This window comes from Colossoma macropomum, unplaced genomic scaffold, assembly GCF_904425465.1.
Source record: "Colossoma macropomum unplaced genomic scaffold, Colossoma_macropomum, whole genome shotgun sequence".
NCBI lineage: Eukaryota > Metazoa > Chordata > Actinopteri > Characiformes > Serrasalmidae > Colossoma > Colossoma macropomum.
Window position 1 is genome coordinate 903,792 of NW_023495878.1, and position 20,336 is coordinate 924,127.

The window sequence follows — 20,336 nt, forward strand, 5'->3', positions numbered from 1 at the left end:
ACATATGAAAAGAATACATACAAAAGTGTATCTTTTGCAAATCATTTGGCTAAAATAGACCCAAATTAGGGCTGCCTCAGTATTTAGGTGAAAGGTTTGCCTTCATAGATCAGAACAGCAGTGGAAATTTGGGAATTAACTGATATTTGGCGCGGTGTGTTTCAAATATCAGTTAATTCTAGTGGATCAAATCACCATAAATAAGAAAAATTATTCATTTCTTCTTCTATGTGTGGTGTGTTTCAAGTGCAGACATGGATGTTATGCAACAGTAGAAATAAGGGGAGATTCCTATTGGATAGTCTTGACTCCTGGCTTAAGTAATGCACTAACCGAAAAACGTCTACACTGGAAAACACCTTGTATTCTTTGTAAATCAGAAATGACACAAATACTTTTGTTTGTTTATTTGTGTCTGTAGAAAATTGTAAATTGCATTTCATCAAAAGAAAACAAGTAACTACCATTCAACCAGATCTTACACATACAGAGTTTTAAACAGTTCTGTCACACATAATCACTGAAGCACTGCCCAGCATGCTGGATCATCAGCCAGTTTGCTTCAGTTTAGCTTCATCTCACAGTTCCGTCATTGTGAAACAGCTCTTGCTGCCCCGGTGTGGTCTTAAAAAGTACTGCAGCACGTTTGTCCTTGCTTCCATCCCTTCATCATCATTCAGCAGATTAGATCTCTTCAGCTGTCCTGGAGAAGGTCATAGGGGCCACCAGCAACCACCTGGTGCTTATCCTCCTTCTACAACACAGTCCAGTGTTAGCACTGGTTATAAAACTATACATGCATTGACTCCATTTTACCAAAGGACGTTTAAAAGGTAAATTACATGTTTAGCTGTTGAACATTCTGTCAAATTGTCTTTTACTCACATCTTCCACTGGGGGCTCTGTGCTACTGGGGGCTGGTGTGGCCTCATATGTGGGGTTACAAATGTATGGAGTGGAGTCAGATGGGCTTGTATCTTCCCTGTCATCCTCCTGAAAAATACATGCTCAAGTGACATGGATGCCAAAACACTGTGGAAGTTTCACTGACAACATACAACACTTAACAAAACCAATTACTTAAATCTGCATTATGTAAGTTTTGGGGATTTGGAGACCTCTCTGGTGGAGATGTGTAATTGCACGAAATATGCAGTAGAATATTTTATAATGTCAGTTGTACTTCTGACCCCTTCCCTGAGTGGATGAATCTGATAATTGAAAGAGTATCCAAAGAGAACTCAGGCAAAACTTGGTAAAGGACGTGTCTTCTGAGGATGTAAGTGAATTAAATACTATTGCTATATTTTTATAAGCTTACTTATTATTTTTAAGCAACATTGAGCCGGACATTCTTCGTGAAACTGGGCCTGTGACTTTAATACATAAAGATGTGTGATGTGGTCTAAAATACTCCTGCAAACTCCAACCTGACACCTCTGGTTACTATTTCCCTGGCTTTACAGGGAGACTCGCAGGAGCACATAAATACAATATTTTAGCATAATTTTTTCCTCCCGACTCAGTCGTTAACCACTTACATGGCTCAATCTTTAACCCCTTGCATGGCCAGGGTCCACTGACAGGCCCAAGGTTTTATTAAACACTTCTATAACTTAAGAATAGCTCAGCCAGTTTGCACTGAAGCCCCTGTAGTTACTGAATGATAAGCCTTAGTATGTAATAGGCCTAGAATTTTAAGGGGTTAAGATGTTAAGATATTGCAAACTGACTAATAATATTAAAACCATTTTGTGATGCTAAATGTAAAGCAAATGTGACAAAGCAGGGCATACATGCATTAATACATGTATAATGGCCAGGACCTAGTGGCAGGTGCCCACTTCTATTACCTAAGAATAACTCTGCTAGAGTGCATTGTAGTCCATGTAGTTACTGAATAATAAGCTTTAGCATGTCATAAGGATAGTATTTTAAAAGGTTATTAGTCTTGATTTACACAATATGACCAAAAGTATGTGGACACCTGACCATCACACCTATATTAGCTTGTTAGACATCCCACTCCAAAACCCTCAACCTGGTATACCAGCCTCCACTCTTCTATGAAGGCTTTGCACAAGATTTTGAAGTGTGTCAGAGGGACGTTGTGCCCATTTAGTCAAAAGAGCATTACGTTTCATCTTAAAGGTGTTGAGTGGGGTTGGGCTCACGGCTTTGTGCAGGACTTGGTAAGGAGTTCTCCTTACCAACCTCATCAAACCATGTCTTTATAGACCTCGCTTTGTGCACAGGGGCAAAGGTGGCAGTGCCAGGTTTAAAGTCACTGAGCTCTTCAGTGCGACCCATTCTACTGCCAGTTTTTGTCTATGGAGACTGCATGGCTATTTTATAAGCTATTTTATACATTTGTTAGCAAAAGGTGTGGCTTAAACACCTGAACTCAAGCATTAGGTGTGGTGTCCACATAAATTTGGTCATATAGTGTTTATTTTAATCATATGTTTCTTATTTCTGCAGAAAAAAATCATTCAATTTTTCAAAATTACACATACAAACATGCTTACCTTAAAGTAGTGGAACTGGAATGGTTTGGACTGCTGGTTGTAGAAATGGTAGGCCACAAACACAGCAGCTACAATAAGGATTACTAGCAGTAGAACACCGATCCCCATCCCTGCCTTATGGGCCTGTGGTAGGGATGGAGGTGGAGGGGGCGGAGCTTTCAGTGGTCCTTGCAGTACATGGATGATCCCATTGGATGTTAGGATGTCTGGTTCGATGATGTATCGGTCATTGATGTATCCAGAGGATGTCTGAGGAGTGGAACGAGCAAGCTTAACTTTCATATTATTTCATATCTGCTGGAACACAGTCCTGGTCCTCAGACACTTTTTGCAAATGAATATAATTCTTGATTAATAAGAGAGTAAATGTCTGATTTCACAATACAATTTGAATACAGTTCTTTGATAAACAGTATTACAGTTCTTTAATTCATCATGACCTTTACCTGCAGCACAATGTGATTTATTTCGGTAAAATTCTGTATTATTTTTTTAAATACTGATTATGCAACATTTTATGCAGTAATTTTTAAATTTGAAATAAGCCAGAATAATTTATTTAGGCTGAAAATGAGTATTACAATCAACTATAATTGATTACAACATTCCAACATGGATACATTTCAATCACCATCCTTGAGACTGATGCATGTGAGAATTTTCTAACCTGTGTTTGAGGGTCCTGGAGGCTGGGAACACCTTTAACATTTAACGTGTGTCCTAGACGTGTTCGAACGTGAGTAACGTTAATGAGAGCCTGCAACATCAGAGCTCTCCCGTCCAGCAGGTGGTGCTCTATATCCCTGTAGGACAGTGTCTACACAGTGGAGAGAGAGCACAAGAAGTTCAGTTTGATTTTTGCATTTAATAAAGAACGCATATGTCTGTGTGGTACAGAGAGAAGCCGCATACCTCGTTCTCATAGAGGCCATTATTATCCGGAACAAACAGAGTGGACTGGATGCTGATGTTGGTGAGCCGCTTCACAAACTCTTGCCCTGCAGCTGAAGCTTTGGAGTAATTCAAGATTTGCTAGAGAGAAACAACAGACCAGTAACTCTCATCAGTTCGTATGCAACATGCTTACTTTCTGTTGCTGACTGCAAGAGTTTGAAAATAGCAACATTATAATTCAGTAGCTATATATGTATATAAATATATACACCGTGGGGTCCAAAAGTCTGAGGCCATGACTGAAAATGCTTTTATTTTGCTTTGTTTTCTAATTTAATACAAAGCTTTTTTGTTACAAAAGCCTCTGAGGAGTAGATTAAGTCCGCCTGAGAGTCTTAACACGTGTTTCAATGAAAGGAATAAGACTAAAAAATCTGACCTTTTTATACAAAGGCCTGGTGGCCTGGTGGACATGGTCAGTGTCACAAATTAGCTTCTAACTGAATAGTGACTCAGCACAGGGATCCTGAATATTTCTTCTTCATTATAATTGCCATAACTTGTCTTTGTCTTAAATTTGAAAAGTTTATTTCCAAGTTTCCTGGTTAGAGGAAAAAAAAAATCAACCCCGCTTTTTGTGTGTGTGTGTATACATACATATATATATATATATATATATATATATATATATATATATATATATATATATATGCTCTTGGAACAAAACCTTGTATCTCCAAAATGGTAACTTTACAGGAGACGAAAAAAGCATACTTTGAATGTAAGCCTATGGAACCAGACTTTTTCCAAGTCAATTTGGGCCATTTCTTTTGGTCCATTCATTCATGTGTGTAGGGTGGCTAACCAATTTCAAATTCAAAGCAGGACTAGACTATGAGCGAAAAGCTGTTGTACTCACTGAAAGAAAGTTGGAAAAGTCTGGCTTGGTGGAAAGAACCTGGAAGAGGTTTCCAGTGCAAGAATATCCATCCCCAATGTAGCCGACCTTACACTCGCACTTCACATCTGAAACAAACACCACACTAATATCAAAATTCACCATGTAACATATATGTTAATAGATGATGCTTAGCTACATTAGCCTTTTAGCTCTAGTGTAAAATAAAGGAGCAGACTTCAGACACCAAACATAACAGGTAAAACTGTAAAATACATTTCTTGAAAACCATTCTTGTAATGTGAGCTGCTATATGGGGAGCTTCTTTCATGTCTGTCAAACCCACATCATCTTACCCTTTATCCGGTAGCAGAATGTGTCCCAGGTCTTGCTTAGATCTGTTTGAGTGCCATAGTCCACGATGCCCACATGACCAAAGCCACATTTAGGGTTGGAGAAGCTCATTGGATAGCCCGCCCGCTTCTCTGCAAGCCATCCTACTGAACACATACTGTATCCAGCCTGCGGAACACACAAACAGGACATCACACCCCTGACCTTTATGCTATGAATGTCAGTGTCAAACGCTCGTGTTTACCTGCTGAGCGTAGGAGAGCTGTATGTAAGTAGCGATGGTGCCACCCTCCTGCCTGCAGGCTTCTTCGGCCTGTGTGTAGTTGAGTTTGTACACTCCCAATGGAGAACGATAGTGGAAGACTCCAACAGTCTTATCTGAGATAAAGCAGCCCAACACAAGCCATTAATAAAAGCCTGTTTTGCTTTGAGAAGCCATGCAGACAACACTGAGCACCAGAGCACCAAACAGTCTTACAATGCAGTCTATAAGTAATCAGACAGTGGTTCAGATTTTGTTGTTTAGGCTCAGTCCTTCAGCGCACATTAAAAAAAATAACTATGAGGTTAAAGTAGTTAACTACATACTTTAATTAGGAGGTTAAAGCACAGTTGTATATATATATATATATATATATACACATACATACACACACACACACACACACACACACACACATACATATATATATAGATAAATATGTAAGTCATTTGGCTTACTGATGGTTTTGTCTTAAGTCCAGATTTAAACACTATAAAGAATATTTGGTCTCACTTTAAAGATAAATTAGCTTGGCAATGTTTTTCAACTGTTTGAAGCCATCAATGCTGAGAGGAACAATACTGACTCTTCTTTCTGTAAACGGCTGTCTGCAAGTTTACACACACGACTTCAACATTTAAAGAAAACAATCAAGTTACTTTACCTATGTGTTTAATTCATGCTGATTTACTGACTAATGATTTGCTGTTAAGACCATTAAAAGTTGAATGTTTTGTCATTTTGAGCTCGGTCCATCTTTTGTGCAATGGGTAGATATAACTACCCTGGAATTAAATATGATATTCTGCACTTTAACTGCACATGAATCTCTGTTTCATTTCAAATCTGACCCGTTAAGGTACTGAGGCAAGGCAACAATATTGATACCACTGGCTGGTTACCTTTGGACTGCTCTGTATGGTGTGATATTCCTGCTATAAAATGAAAGACTGAAAGACTGACCCTGGTAATGCAGGTCAGTGCACTGTGCGTCTGAATGACACTGGCCGTTATCCTGCATACAGCGATTCACTGGGAGCACCTTCAGTTCACACATCAGCCCATCTCCAACGTAGTTAGGCTTACACTCGCACTTTCTCTTTGCCTGGATTTTAAACATAAACACACAAACACACACACACACACACACACACACACACACACACACACACACACACAGAGCATATTAAATAATATACAGCTGGACAGCTGGTATATGCAATATGGTATGTACAATAGTACATGCAATATATAAGATATCGCTGTTGTTTATATTAGCAATGCAATAATGTACTGTATTTTCATTAAGCAGATTAATCTGATTAAGCATGCAAAGTCTTTCAATGATGTCAAAGTATTTAATATGTTTTATGTACTATGAGAGTTGGAAAATGCAGTTGGAACATGGATGTCAGAGGTGAATATTGGAAACCACATGAGTTTCTTGTTCAGTTCATGTGAACTCTGCATTCACATGATCAAAGTTTTGTTAGTGAATCACTGGAAGCAATAAATGAATTCAGATGAAGCTTTTTTTGTCCACTTATACAGCTATAATGATATGCGCTGCTATTTAAATTGAAAGGGTTATATTTGAGCAAATAACAACACACAATAATATGTTTAATCATTCGACAGCCTTAAAAGATATAAAAACTATATGTGGTCAAAAACTGCATATAAATGTGTGTCTATCAGACTCTAATATCATGCAAACTGCCAACTCATTATTGGTAATGTCACTGTTCTGTCCTTGGGTTTAATAATCTGTATACAGTATCAAACCATTTGAACCATGTTTCAAAAACACTACATGTAAATTTACAACTGTATCGCTGATATGCCTTCGATCTTTTCTGTGGGTCTCCCATTTGTTGTCTTTGGTGGAAACCAGTGTCAGGCATCTCAGAGCATATTATCTATTTCTGTATTGTGCACTGTTTTACAAAAAAAAAAAAAAGGAAGTAAAATTTGTACCTTTCTGAGCGAAACCAATCCGTGTTTCATATTACTGGTGCATTTTTCATAACATTTGGAAAAACAAATTGAAATTGCACACTTTTAATACTAAAGGTATTAAATAAGAGAAGTCTACTTACAGCTCCAGTCATGGTGCAGATGGCGTGCTCATGGCAGCCTCCATTGTCTTCAACAACACAGGGATCCACTGGTGAGCAGACATGACCATCTCCAGAGTAGCCTTTCAGACAGGTGCAGTTCACCTTCTCCTCTTTCTGAGAGCATTTCGCGTTCTTTGCGCAGCCTCCGTTCCAGAACTGGCATAAATCTGTCACTAAAGGTGAAAAAAGGACAGCGGGCAAGAGTTTCAAGCACATGTGGTCATCTTCATTTTTGTGATGTTACTACTGATAAAGAAATGAAGCTGTGATTTATCCAAGGTCAGCTCATACATAGACTGACCGAAGAAGCGACCTTTCTTCTTAATAGGGTTTGGTCATTCCCTGAATTTCTGTTCATCTCTTTTGAGGAGAAGTTTAAAGAATAGTTGAGGAAGGAAGGTGGAGAGAGTCAGAAAAGGCTATAGTAGCGTGTTCACCTTTGCAGGTGATTCCATCTCCTTCGTAGAATGGTTTACACACACAGGTGTTGTTCTTAGCACACACAGCCTTCTTATGGCAAGCAGGGATGCACAGGGGACCGTTGGCTACGGGATCAGAAATGAAATGAGCAACATATCAACAGCTAAATGAAAATGAAATTAAATTAGCAACATTATCAACTCTGCACAACGGCAGGTGAAAGATATTCAACATTTTATGTTGATTAATTGTTTTCCAACAAAAGCATCAGCAGAAAATTTTCATCTGTTTTACTAAATCAAATACAGAATCCCAAACCTGCAGTGAAACAACATGAACTGTAAAATCGTCACTGAGTGCCTTTACATGCACTCATTAATCCGATCATAATCAGATTTTTGCAGTTTTCTGATTATTCAAACAGCATACTCCGATTTCTTAGATTGGAGCAAGGTCTAGAAATCCGATTAGAAAATCCGATAAAGAGAGCTGGATTTTAGCTCAGTAATCAGATTTCCGCATGTAAACTCTTACTCTGATTTCTTTCAGATTTCTCAGTCTGTGCATGTGCGAAAACAGACTGCTGTACCAGAAACCAGCAAGCAGCATTGTCGCTAGTTGGCAGCAAAACACTTATGGAGCGATGCTGAAACCACCTACATGCTTGGTGAAATGAAGGATTTAAATATTCTTCATCTTCTAGATGATGTATGTCCATTTTTTCAGATAAAGTGGTACAAAGTTTTTTTTGAGTTTTACATTATGTCTTCTCCTGTGAGTGTGTTTCCTGGTTGCAAAGCAGAAATCCGATTACTGCCTAACTCATGTAGACCCGGAGTTTTCCCACTATCTGATTACACAAGTGCAAGTACAATATCTGATTTTCTGCAGTTATCAGATTATTAAGCGCATGTGATTTCGTACTGAGCTTAAGGCCAGAGTTATCATCCTACGTCAACCTGCACAATATGTATAAGGCTTAAAATGATAATTTACAAATCCTTTCTCTTATTAAAAAGAAAATTATGTGTATTTTTGTGTGTGCAAGAATCTGATCAATGCATTGATAGGTTTCTTAGCTTTAATAATAGTATACATTTATTTTTAAACAGAAATGTCTATTTAACTACACAGAACATGTCATGTGGTGCAACCACACATTAATGTAAATATTATATTTTAAAGTTATTTATTGCAAAAAACCCCCACAAAAAAATCTGTTAATGTCATTTAAAGACATTTGTTTTCACAATATAATTTGGTCTATCAATCGCAATATGTTCACATGCTGTACAGACCAGACTTTAAATGGAGTTTGAAACTGGTACAGTGGTGATTGTCTTACCTAATTTGTGCTCACATCGTGGACCGGTCCAGCCCTCTTCACAGAAACAGGAGCCAGTGCCTTCTGGACCCTCATCACATGACCCGTGTTCAGTGCAGTTACAGGCTGTGGGGACAGGAAGTGAAGAGAATGTTTAATTTCTGTGCCACTTCTACTGTTACACTGAAGATGTTTTACATGGATAATGATGTAAAGCTTATAAGGCAGTCATGCATATACAATGCAAATGTGTACAGAGAGATTATTTCCCTTATTTTATTAAATGTTCAGCAGAAAAAGTGGCGTAAAGTTTTACGCTTAGTGTTAATAAGTGTTCAGTAAACAGCAGACAGCACCTTTGCAGTCGGGTCCAAAGTGGCCCTCGGTGCACAGTTCACAGGCCACTCCTTGGAAGCCTGCATTACATGTGCAGGTGCCATTGCCAAGGTGATCATCATCGCACTGCCCATGGTTACTGCAAGGGGATCCTGGGCCCCCAGGACAGGCTGGAGTGTGGGTTTTTGTGTGTCGGGAGAAAAATTATACCATAAATGTTATTAAATGTGAAAAAGCAATAGTGTAAGAGAGTAAATAATAATAATAATAATAGTAATAATAATAATAATTAACTAATAAGGAAAATAGTTAGATTTGCATTTCCCAAAGGAAATACAGTGCTTGCAATGCTAGACAATGGCATAAAATAATAAGAAAAAATAAAGGACAGAAAGGAGGAACAAAGGAAAGATGGACTCAAAAGAAGAAAGAAAGAAAGAAAGAAAGGAAGGAAGAAATTAAAGAAGAAATAGAAAGAAACAAATGAAAGAATGAAGAAAAAGAAAGAAAATTTGCAAGTATAGTAACCAGTTTGACTGAGATGTAATACAGTGTTAGTTGACAATGATGTCCGGTCCAGCTTACCCAGACAGTCCCTCCCATAGTAGCCTGAGCAACACTTTGGCTTCCATATGACCATGGAGCACACAGACTGGCATCCAGAGTTCACAGCCAGGAGACGCCTTGGCAGATCACACTTCTCCACGGTCTGCATTGAAATCATATCAAACTGAAGTTACACACAAATGTCTGAATCCATCTCATCCCAAGCAAATCCTCACCAGGTTTAGACACGCTGGAGTATATTTAGAATTAAAGGCAGCACACAGACAAGAATGGATTTGAGTTTACAGAGATGGCAATTTTTTCGGTGTGCATTAAAAGCAAGCATAACATGATCTCCATGCTTCCTTTAGGTCAGAAGAAATGAAGCCATACCTTTGGTTTGCTTACGGCAGGGCAGTCAGACGAAAATGAGAGACCACAACGTCTGCAGGGCATCTACCACAGCAAAAGAAAGGATTAATTAGAGCTTAAACCCCTTAAATCCCAGACTTATTACAAACTAAGGCTTATTATTCAGTAACAACAGTGACTTAAATGCAAATAGGCTGAGCAATTTTTAGATTATAGAAGCGTGTAATAAAACTTGGTGGGCCCTGGTCTTTTAAGGGGTTAATCAGGCCTAATATTTTGGTCTGAACCCAAATACAGCCTGAGAACTTTCTGCCTGAGCCTGAAGTTTTGAGCCGGAACCTGAACTGAGCTGGACAAACTTTTGTACAAATCCAACCTGATCCAACCCACTACACAAAGTTTTGGGTCTAAAACTGACCTGAATGAAGAAAACTGATCTGAACTGGCCCATCATCACAAAGTGCTGAATAAAACCTGATGGAACAGTGATACAATATTGCTACAATTGTCATGTAGCAATAATAATAGCAATTATTATCTTTCTGATAAAGAAAATGATCTTAAACCGTAATATAGTGATAAAATAATCAGTTTTCTAAAAATGTAACAAATGTATTTATCGTTTGTTGGCCTGTTTATTTACACCGATCAGGCATAACATTATGACCACCTCTTGTTTCTACACTCATTATCCATTTTATCAGCTCCACTTACTATATAGGTGCACTTTGTAGTTCTACAGTTACAGACTGTAGTCCATCTGTTTCTCTGCATACTTTGTTAGCCCCCTTTTACCCTGTTCTTCAATGGTCAGGACCCCCATGGACCCTCACAGAGCAGGTACTATTTGAGTGGTTGATCATTCTCAGTGCCGCAGTAACACTGATATGGTGCTGGTGTGTTAGTGTGTGTTGCGCTGGTCTGAGTGGATCAGACAGCAGTGCTGCTGGAGTTTTTAAACACTGTGTCCACTCACTGTCCACTCTATTAGACACTCCTACCTTGTCAGTCCACCTTGTAGATGTAAAGTCAGAGACGATAGTTCATCTGCTGCTGCACAGTTTGTGTTGGTCATCCTCGAGTCCTTCATTAGTGGTCACAGGACGCTGCCCACAGGACGCTGTTGGCTGTATATTTTTGGTTGGTGGACTATTCTCAGTCCAGCAGCGACACTGAGGTGTTTAAAAACTCCAGCAGCACTGCTGTGTCTGGTTCGTAATCCTTCATCACCAGTGCAGGGCGCCAGTTGTCGTCAGACCAGCAGGATGTCTTCTGGACCTTTCAAGTGACCGATCCTTCAACCTCGTTGCCAGAGTTTTGGCTGTCAGTCAAGGCAGAGTATTCTGAACTGGCGAACCTAGCAAGTGATGTACTTCTACTTTTGCCTCTATTTGGCTCTGCGAAGCAACGTTTTCTGCACTGACCTACATCAAAAAGCAAGTACTGCTCACATTTACTGACAGTGGAGGACGATTTACGACTAGCTGTGTCTGATATTGAACCTCAAATTGCTATGATGTGCTTGCAGAAACAGGCTCAGCCATCACATTGAATAAGGTCGGGCTACATTATCTTTTTGAGGTAAATATTTAAATCAGCAAAATTGCATCGTATGTATGATGTGCAGAACGTTAATTATATTATTTTACCTTGTCGAGTTTTCTTAGTGGTTTTTGGACGAGAGTTGATGTAGTTGGGGTGGAGGGGGGTTTGGAGGGGCACAAGTTCAAAGCAGACACACGGAAGGGGGCGCATGTCCAAAAGGTTTGAAAACCCCTGCTCTAAACAATGTAAGCATTTCATTGAACTGCATGTCAATATCGGCTCCTATTTGTGGCAAAGCGGAACTCACAGTGATGTCTACGACGTCCTTCTGATCACAGCGTCCTCCGAGACTGGGAGGTGTTAGCAGACAGTCAATACCAAAAACAGTGCCTCCAGGGAAATTCAGGCTCCTCTTTACAATTCGACAACTCTTGTCATTGATATACAGTTCACCCTGAAAAAGAGGGAGAAATGAAACGCATAACACATGATAAACATTTAGTTTTTCACAGTTTAACCAAATTTAACTACAGTAGCCAAAATAACATCTTTTGAGTGTCATAATATTTTTTCAAAAGGCTGGGCAAGTGGCCACATTCTGTTTACTGGATATTAAAGTGCCTCATTATAATGCTAACAAATAAGTGAGTTATAACATGAATAAAACACTAGTGACAACAAGCAATTAAGTGAAGACCGTCAAAAACAATCTGCATTGTTTTATTTTGATTGTCTTGTTTTCTATCTGACAAAAACAGCATAAATAGTTTGTAGCGTTTAGTTCAAACAATACACACGAACACATTTTTTTCATGTTTTTTTCTAGTTACTGTGCATGCTCAGGTCTGTATAACAAGGGGGAGCCTTTGGTTTTACCAGCAAGCTGATTGGCTCATTTTATTCAAGTTTGGGGTTTTCTCTGTAAACAGAATGCAGGAGCATTATGAGCTCTCCTCCTTTATAACGTCTCTGGTGAGACATACCACCTGATGAAAATCTTAAGCAGTTTCTGTATGGTCTAGGGTCCCAGTGGTTAAGATGAGGTATACTAATATAATACTTTATGGTTTCCCACTGGTGTCTATAACTAAATATCACTGATAATCCTACATTTTTAACTAGAAAATATAATTCTAATAACTTTTAGATACTGTCTAGGCCTATGAACTGGTGTAAGTTGATCTGGATACATTGTTTCCTTTTTGGTCACTCACTATGTGGTTTTCTCCAACGCAGCTCACAGAGACGTCCGAGCCCTGAAGAGTCTTCAGTGAGTTTAAGTGGATTACCTCAGCAGGCTGCACCTAAACCACACACATGAAAAACAAAAGTGCCGTTAAACACACAGATTCATGTTTACTGTGTTAGATCTTACGTTAGACTCTTGATCTAGTGCACTGCTGGGCTGCAGAGCAACATCATGTCACCAGCACCCTAATAACTGAGGGGTCTAGGGTGAAGTTCTCTCAGGTTTGGGCCTTGCTCCACTTCTAGCTCTGCAACAGCAGAGCAAGCACCCCCTCTCACCTTCATATCACGGAGGACGTGGTACTCGAGATACTCGATCAGCTGAGCGCGGTTATGCAGGCCGTACAGGAAGTCTTTCTGCTCCTGAGGCAGAGCATCCATAGTGCGGTCAGTGGGCAGGAAGAGAGTGACCGGCAGGTGGAGAGGGTCCATGACCTTTTCAATCACCTCTGTATCCTAAAAAAAACAGACCAAAACACGGAAGCTTTTTTCTTCAGAGAAGGAGCTGGACAACATTTAAAGACTGTTTTTTTGGATGGAAGTTTAGGTTAAAGTAATTTTCAGAAAAGGGAGTCCGAATGTTTGAATATCCATTTATTACAGTCATGGAAGTTAAAAAAATTAATAGTAAATAAGATTTTTTATATGCAAATTAGCTTATCTGTAATGTTGTGTATTCTTAGCTCAGAACCATGAGCTGTGATAGTTCTCTGCTCCACTAGTGGGCAGTGTTTTGGTCAGAGTTTTGCATCTGTTTAGTCCCGACGGTCTTCCACCCAGCAACAGTATTACACATATATATATATATATATATATATATATATATATATATATATATATATATATATGAATGCCAGCAGTGTATACAAATTTCAAAATGAATGAATCAAAGAAATGCTTTCAAATTGTTGTGAAAAGTTGTGAAAAGTTCCATTAACTTCCATTTAAAGTCAAGAACATTCTTCCTTCTCCTGTAAAGTTACCATTCTGGAGATATGAGGTTTTGAGGTATATATGACAATCATTTTGAGATATATATGAGGTATATGTAAAATATTACAATAACACTAACAGTAAGGTACATAAATTTCAGAATTTCTTCAGTATTTGGATATGAATGCTGCCCTTTTGCTGTAATGATAGTGTGCAAAAGCCTCTGATGAGTAGATTATATCCTCCTTAGAGCTGTCTGAACGTAGGCTTCAGCCAAAGACTGAAGACTGAAAAATCTAACCTTTTTGTACAAAAGCTACAACATAGTCAGTGTCACTAATTTGATGTAATCTGACCCAGAAATAGTGCAGAATCATAAATATTTCTCCTTCATTTCTCTTTTAAAATTTCCAAAATTCTAAAACTTTCTATTGTTTATTTCTAGGTTTAAATGAAAAAAAGAGATTTTCAATGTAGTCTCAGAATTTTGAACGCCATTGTATATACAGTCATATGCAAAGGTTTGAACACCCCTTGTCAAATTATATTTTTGTTGGTTTTCTAAGCAAAAGTAAGTGAACACTTGTTCCCCAAATAATAAATTTAAATTCAAACATGAAATGCCCCTCTCTACTTCAGAACAGTACAGAAAGGAGTTCAATTGTAATGTTGTTGAAGGAAAGGAAAATAGTGGGAAAAACTGAGAAAATTAGTATGAGAATTGATTCTGTACATACCTCCAGTAGTTTGAAAAAGGTCTTGAAGCCATGTGTATTCACTATGTCCTTGAGTGTGGGCTGTCCAGAAATAAAAACATATTTTTTGTTATCGATTTTTGGCTTTTTCCCATATATTGACATGTGGATTTCTAAACCTCATTTTAGTGCTATCGGTAATTTATGACAGTCAAGCAATTAATAGTAAAATTTACTTAAATTTCCCCCTAGTGCTTTGGTATTGGACTAAAGTCTAAGTCATTGGTTTTTGAAATAGTTTGTGTTGAAGTCATTGGTCTACCATGTATTTTTTCATACACAGAACTGTCTTGAAAGTTTTTTTATTTGTTGAATAAATAATTCAAACAATTTTTTCACCATCATTTGTTACTTTGAAATAAATTCTGAGATCTTCACAACCAAATATGTCCAAAAAGTCTACATGTTTATAACCAGTTGCATGATAATAATACTAAAACAGTGCTTTCTCTTTTCCTTATGTAAGAAACATGGAAAGGTCAAATGTGGACACCTACAGTGTTTGTCCTGTCCAATGGACTTAGCTTCTGAAAACTGGGTGGTGTCAAAACAGTGTCGATTTCGTGGAAAATCCCGTTGCTGCTTTCTTGATCGCTGTAGACCACTTTGACTTTGTTATTGATGTATACTGTACCCTGCAAACAAAGTTACATTGAATATTTTAATATAAGTGTACAGAGTGGGCTTGCACAATAATTTGTTTGTTACTCATTATTACAATATTGGCCTCTACAATCCTCATATTGCAGATTATGCAAATCACCCTTTTTCAGTTCAATTAGATTTGTTTGTATAGCTTTTACAGCTGAATTTGCCACAAAACAGCCCGCAAATGAATGTTGCCAAGGGCAACAGAGGAAGGGAAAACATCCCTAAGAGCAAGAGACTCAACCAAGACTCAAAAGGGGAACCCAACCCTCTCTGGTCAACGCTGGGTAGCAAAACAATGACACGAGAGCAATAACAGTCATGGAAAAGCGAATCATAAAATGTCAAGTACAAAAAATATGAGTAAACAGAAAAAGAAACTCAGTGAGCCTCATCAAAGAGCCGAAGTGTTTTGATTAGCCAATGCCCATCAGAGGTTATCTAAAACAATAAGAAGAATGATTATTAAAATGAGAATTTTAAAATAATTTTTAATGGTGTTTCTTGAGCATCTTGATCCAGGATAGTTTCTGCATATGTTTGGATGCATCAAGACATTCATAAGATCAGAGAAAAAAACATTTCTATCAATCTTTAACTACAGTCACATGCAAAGGTTTGGGCACACTGGTCAAACGTCATGTTTTATTCATTTTCTAAGTCAAAATAAGTTAACACATCCTCTACAGAGATCACACTCCTGCACATTTTAATGTAAAATTACTGTTTTAATTTATGGTACAATTTATATTCAATGTGCTAAACTTATCAAATTTATAGAAACTGTCCATTAAAATGTGCAGAAAATGCCATATTTAAGCTCTCTGCTGAAGATGTGGTGAGTTTTTGGCTGTAATGTCATTAAAGCATGTCATTTGACTGGGGGTGCTCAAACCTTTGCATACATCAGTGTATTAAGGATTCATTCATGTGCTATTAATGTATTATAATACTATACTTTGTCCACATCATTCAGTCGTAGTAGAGAGTGATGAGGCCTTTTAAATTCTGAGCTCAGTGTTTGTACCTTTGAGTAGGAGATGGTGAGGACCTCTCCTGTGAGGGTGGTGAGGTTACGAGGCTGGGTGAGGTCTTCTGGGAGGAGGCTCTGGCACGACACTATGTGATACATCATGAGAGCAGCATGGCTCTCTTTAGTGCCCGGCTTTTCATACTGGAAGCAGAAGAGATGTCATCAGCAAGAGAATGGAACAAGAGGGAGAGGAAGAAAGAAACAAAATGAAAAAGGATGGTGAGAAAGAAGGAAAAGAACAAAGGAAGTAAGGAAGGTGTGAGGAAACCTACACTAAACACCAAACGTTTGGAGGCAGCACTAACTTGAAGTGAATCCGAACTAAAAGCAAACAGGAAAGTTTTATTTTTTCTAAAGTTAACAGACAGAAACATATTCATTAAGGTAGAAGAAAAGGTTTGGTAACACTTTAAAACAACAGTCCGTTGTAAATAATACGTTGATCATTGTCTAATAATTTTTTAATGGCAGTTAATAATCACACAATTGCTACTGGTGCATTAATACATCCTACCATTTGAATTATTAACCATTTGCTTAATGACATTCAAATAATTAAAGCACTGTAAATGATTTTCATTAATGCATTATAGTTAAGTGTGATTCTCCTGCACAGTTTTACTTGAGTTATAATCAGAGCCACCTGATCCTCACATTCAGAAGCTCCTGAAGACTTGACGAACTAAATCAGGTTGTAAATGATTATACATGGGTCACAGTAAGTGACTGACATCATCAAGAGAAGGAAAGCTTTTCCCATGCATGCTTAAAATAAAGGTGCCAAAAAGGGTTCTATATGGTTATTTCTAGTGTCACAGAAGAACCACTTTTGGTACTCTAAAGAACCTTTCAATTGTAAATGAGATATGAAAGCATGATGAACCTTTTACATTTGAAAGAACTTCCACATGATGTAAAAGTATATATAAATAGAAGTGTATCCTAGAACCACATGTTTATACCAAGAGCCATTCAGGAACCTTTATTTTTACGCATGTGAAATAGTAAAGAGTACAATGACATCTCTGCAATGTAATATTTTGGGGAAAAAACTGTAGCTGTCAGTAAATAGGTTGTGCTGTTGTGAGTGATTGACCTGACTGTAAAATAGTTTTGAAGCCGTATAAAAGACATCTTGCTTCTATACTTTTGGCCTATTGTGTAATTTATGCATATGTTGCCCATTTTATATATTGCTTTAGCTCTTACAGCCACAATTAAAGCTGCACTATGTAAGTTTTGGGGATTTGGAGACCCCTCTGGTGGAAATGTGTAATTGCACACAACTGAGGATCCCTTCCCCAAGTGAATGAATCTGAAGATTGCGAGGACACTGAAAAAGTATTCTTGACAAAGAGGAGTGAATTATCTACTACTGTCATCATATCGTTTGAAACCTGAACTTTGAGCTGGACCTTCTTTTTGAGTCTGTGTGTGTGACGTTAATGCATAGAGAAAAAAGACGTGGTCTGAAAATCTATTTCGATGCCTCTGACGTTTAAATGATTATGTCAGGCTTTACAGGGGGGCTCACAGCAGTGCACACACACCATATGTTAGCCTGTGTGTTTTTGTTTTTTTTTTCTCCTGACTCAGTAATGCTAATTCTTTCAATTTTAATAAAATCTTCTTTAGATCAAAAAAATCTTATATAGTGCAGCTTCAATCAATGACAGACAACCATATCTACTCATTTAGCCAAGAGTCACTAATGCAAGAGCTTATTTTCTTATTTTCTATTATTTTCAACAAGTAATGCCTGCAGTAGTTAAAGATGTTGTCAAAGCAGGGACTGGCAGAGTGTTTATATAAAACAAAACTTACTTCTGGCTTGTTAAATGCAAGCTTATTGGGAGCAAACACAGTGTATGGACCACGTCCTTGAAGAAAAGAAACATCAGCTCTCTGAAAACATAGACATATTGCCAGCATTCATTTCAGTATGTTATACATCATCATCAGTTCAACAGTTGACATATTCCTTTTTCAGATTCTTTATTGTTTTTTGTTTTTATTATTAATATGATATCAATTATACTTAGACATCATTTATATACAGTACTGGGTAAAAAATCTTAGGCTGCCAAAAACTGGTTTAAATTTTTTTATCAAAAGTATGTTTTTGCCAGTAAATACCATATAACAACAGAATAAACACAAATAAACATACATACAATAAAACATAACATGACTTTTATGTTTGTAATTTACTATCAAGTTGAAAAGACAAATAAATTGCGAAACAGTTACTGATATGCAAGTTAGAAGAGCACTGTTAGATGAGCACAAGTTTGGTTCCTGACTTCGCGCTGCATTCAAACAATTGCATGGATTTGTTACATTTCATCAGCAGCACATTTAACATGATTTAATTTAATGAAGGACTGATTAGATAAACTAGGTGCTGGACAGTAGCTGTAAATATTTTACTTTGAGGACCTTGATGAGAGATTTGGAAATAGATATGCTGCACTCACACACATCAAATCACAACAATGTATTGTTTATTTGTTCATTTGTATTGACTCCAGGGTTCGATTTAAAGGGGAGCTGGGGGTTCCGGCAAAAAATGTGCCATAACTTTTGCACAGGACACATTTCATGTTTTGCTTTCCCCTCAATACATTAAATTCTGCAAATTAACTTATTTTAAATCAACAAAACATGTCATTTGACCAGGGGTACACAAACAGAGTTCAGTCAGAGTTCAGAACCAAAGCAATCTCTTTCTGTATCTGCATTCTTCAATTTAAGCTTATTGGTTCACGACTGATGATCAACAAATGACTAGTCAGTTATTGGTCAAAAGAATTTGCAAAATTTTACATCCCTAGAGTGTAAACAGCTCAGCCATTCCGAACTAACTTATATGTAACACATTTCCTTACATCATTATGCTAAATTCAACAACGCATAGACTTACCAGCAGATTGTAGAAGAAGTCAGTCAAGCCTCGGTTTCGAAGTTCCTGGTGTCACATTGAGAGACATATTTACATTAAACAGCAACAACACAGCAGAGGCAGAGTGTGTGAGTAAGAGAGTAAGAGAGAAAGAGAGAGCTCTTTTGTCCTGACCTGTATGACGTTGTCTTTGCAGGTTATTCCATCTCCGATGAAATCTCTCGGGCAGCTGCAATTCCTCTCCCCTGGTCCGGTCATCATGCAGGTGGCATGCTTGTGGCAGCCTCCATTTTTCTGACAAGGGTCATATAAACAGTATTATTCATAGCCCTAAAATCACTGATGGATTACATTAATGCTTGGCATCAGCAGAGCACCACAGCGGACTACTGAGTTATGAGACAGATCAAATAAAATCAAAATATTACAGTTTTCGATTTGTAATGTAAAGTTTTACACACTTACACACAGTGGTGGATTTAGTGATTCTGGGGATGGAGCCCCCTGGATGCACATTTTAAAATTAGTTTTTCAATTAGGCTCTAGGCTTGTGAGTGGCACATTCACCTACATTGCATAATAATTATTTTTCTATATTGATTTATGACTATTTTTAAAATGTATATATTTCAGAATTGGTTATTGAACCCCTCACAATCACAGGCTTATTACATACAAAGGCTTATTATTCAGTAACCACAGGGACTTAAATGCAAACTAATGGAGCAATTCTTAGGTTATAGAAGTGTGGCCTGCCGGAGGGCCCATGGCTTGTCAGGGGTTAACATTAACATGTACAGTATATCTAATTTGTATTTGGGCCCCATGAAACCTTTATCTAGTTGCAAAGACCACCCCTGTTAATACATCCCCCTTTATGATGAATCCTCCAACAAGGGTGAGACTTGTAGCACTTAGAATTATTCTGTTTATCAGATATGAAGACAGAGCAGTCTGACAGGATTATAGCTCAGCTAGACAGCAGGCATGATATAGAAGTAATTACAAGACATAAATATTCAAACATCTTTGTTTAGTCAGGTGTACTGAACATGCAGTCAAGTTCATGCTCCAACGGCAGTGAAATAACTTTGGTGAGCATTATTACGTGTTTGACACTAATTCTAACTGATTTATAGGGACATTTTTCCTTTTAGTCCTGGACTCACAGCTCTGTGTTTTTGGGGCTCACATTTAAAATTAAGTGGTAAAATAAAC

General features: G+C 37.8%; 1 protein-coding gene across 2 annotated transcripts in view; it reads right to left on the reverse strand.

Moving 5' to 3' along the window:
• Positions 1–392: 392 nt before the first annotated feature.
• Positions 393–20,336, reverse strand: part of stab2 (stabilin 2) — a 54,921-nt gene continuing 34,977 nt past the window's right edge. For both annotated transcript variants that reach the window (XM_036563824.1, XM_036563823.1), the window contains exons 45-68: positions 19,293–19,412; positions 19,140–19,184; positions 18,041–18,121; positions 16,211–16,357; positions 15,033–15,170; positions 14,518–14,577; positions 13,127–13,303; positions 12,814–12,903; positions 11,907–12,053; positions 10,076–10,138; positions 9,722–9,845; positions 9,157–9,306; positions 8,822–8,926; positions 7,494–7,601; positions 7,036–7,229; positions 5,900–6,041; positions 4,919–5,052; positions 4,677–4,842; positions 4,342–4,448; positions 3,441–3,560; positions 3,196–3,345; positions 2,529–2,777; positions 886–993; positions 393–754 (exon numbers count right to left, since the gene is read on the reverse strand). In XM_036563824.1, the coding sequence (XP_036419717.1) occupies positions 695–754; positions 886–993; positions 2,529–2,777; positions 3,196–3,345; positions 3,441–3,560; positions 4,342–4,448; positions 4,677–4,842; positions 4,919–5,052; positions 5,900–6,041; positions 7,036–7,229; positions 7,494–7,601; positions 8,822–8,926; positions 9,157–9,306; positions 9,722–9,845; positions 10,076–10,138; positions 11,907–12,053; positions 12,814–12,903; positions 13,127–13,303; positions 14,518–14,577; positions 15,033–15,170; positions 16,211–16,357; positions 18,041–18,121; positions 19,140–19,184; positions 19,293–19,412 (2,985 nt within the window). In that variant the 3' untranslated portion in view covers positions 393–694. The remainder of the gene's footprint in view (positions 755–885; positions 994–2,528; positions 2,778–3,195; positions 3,346–3,440; positions 3,561–4,341; positions 4,449–4,676; positions 4,843–4,918; positions 5,053–5,899; positions 6,042–7,035; positions 7,230–7,493; positions 7,602–8,821; positions 8,927–9,156; positions 9,307–9,721; positions 9,846–10,075; positions 10,139–11,906; positions 12,054–12,813; positions 12,904–13,126; positions 13,304–14,517; positions 14,578–15,032; positions 15,171–16,210; positions 16,358–18,040; positions 18,122–19,139; positions 19,185–19,292; positions 19,413–20,336) is intronic.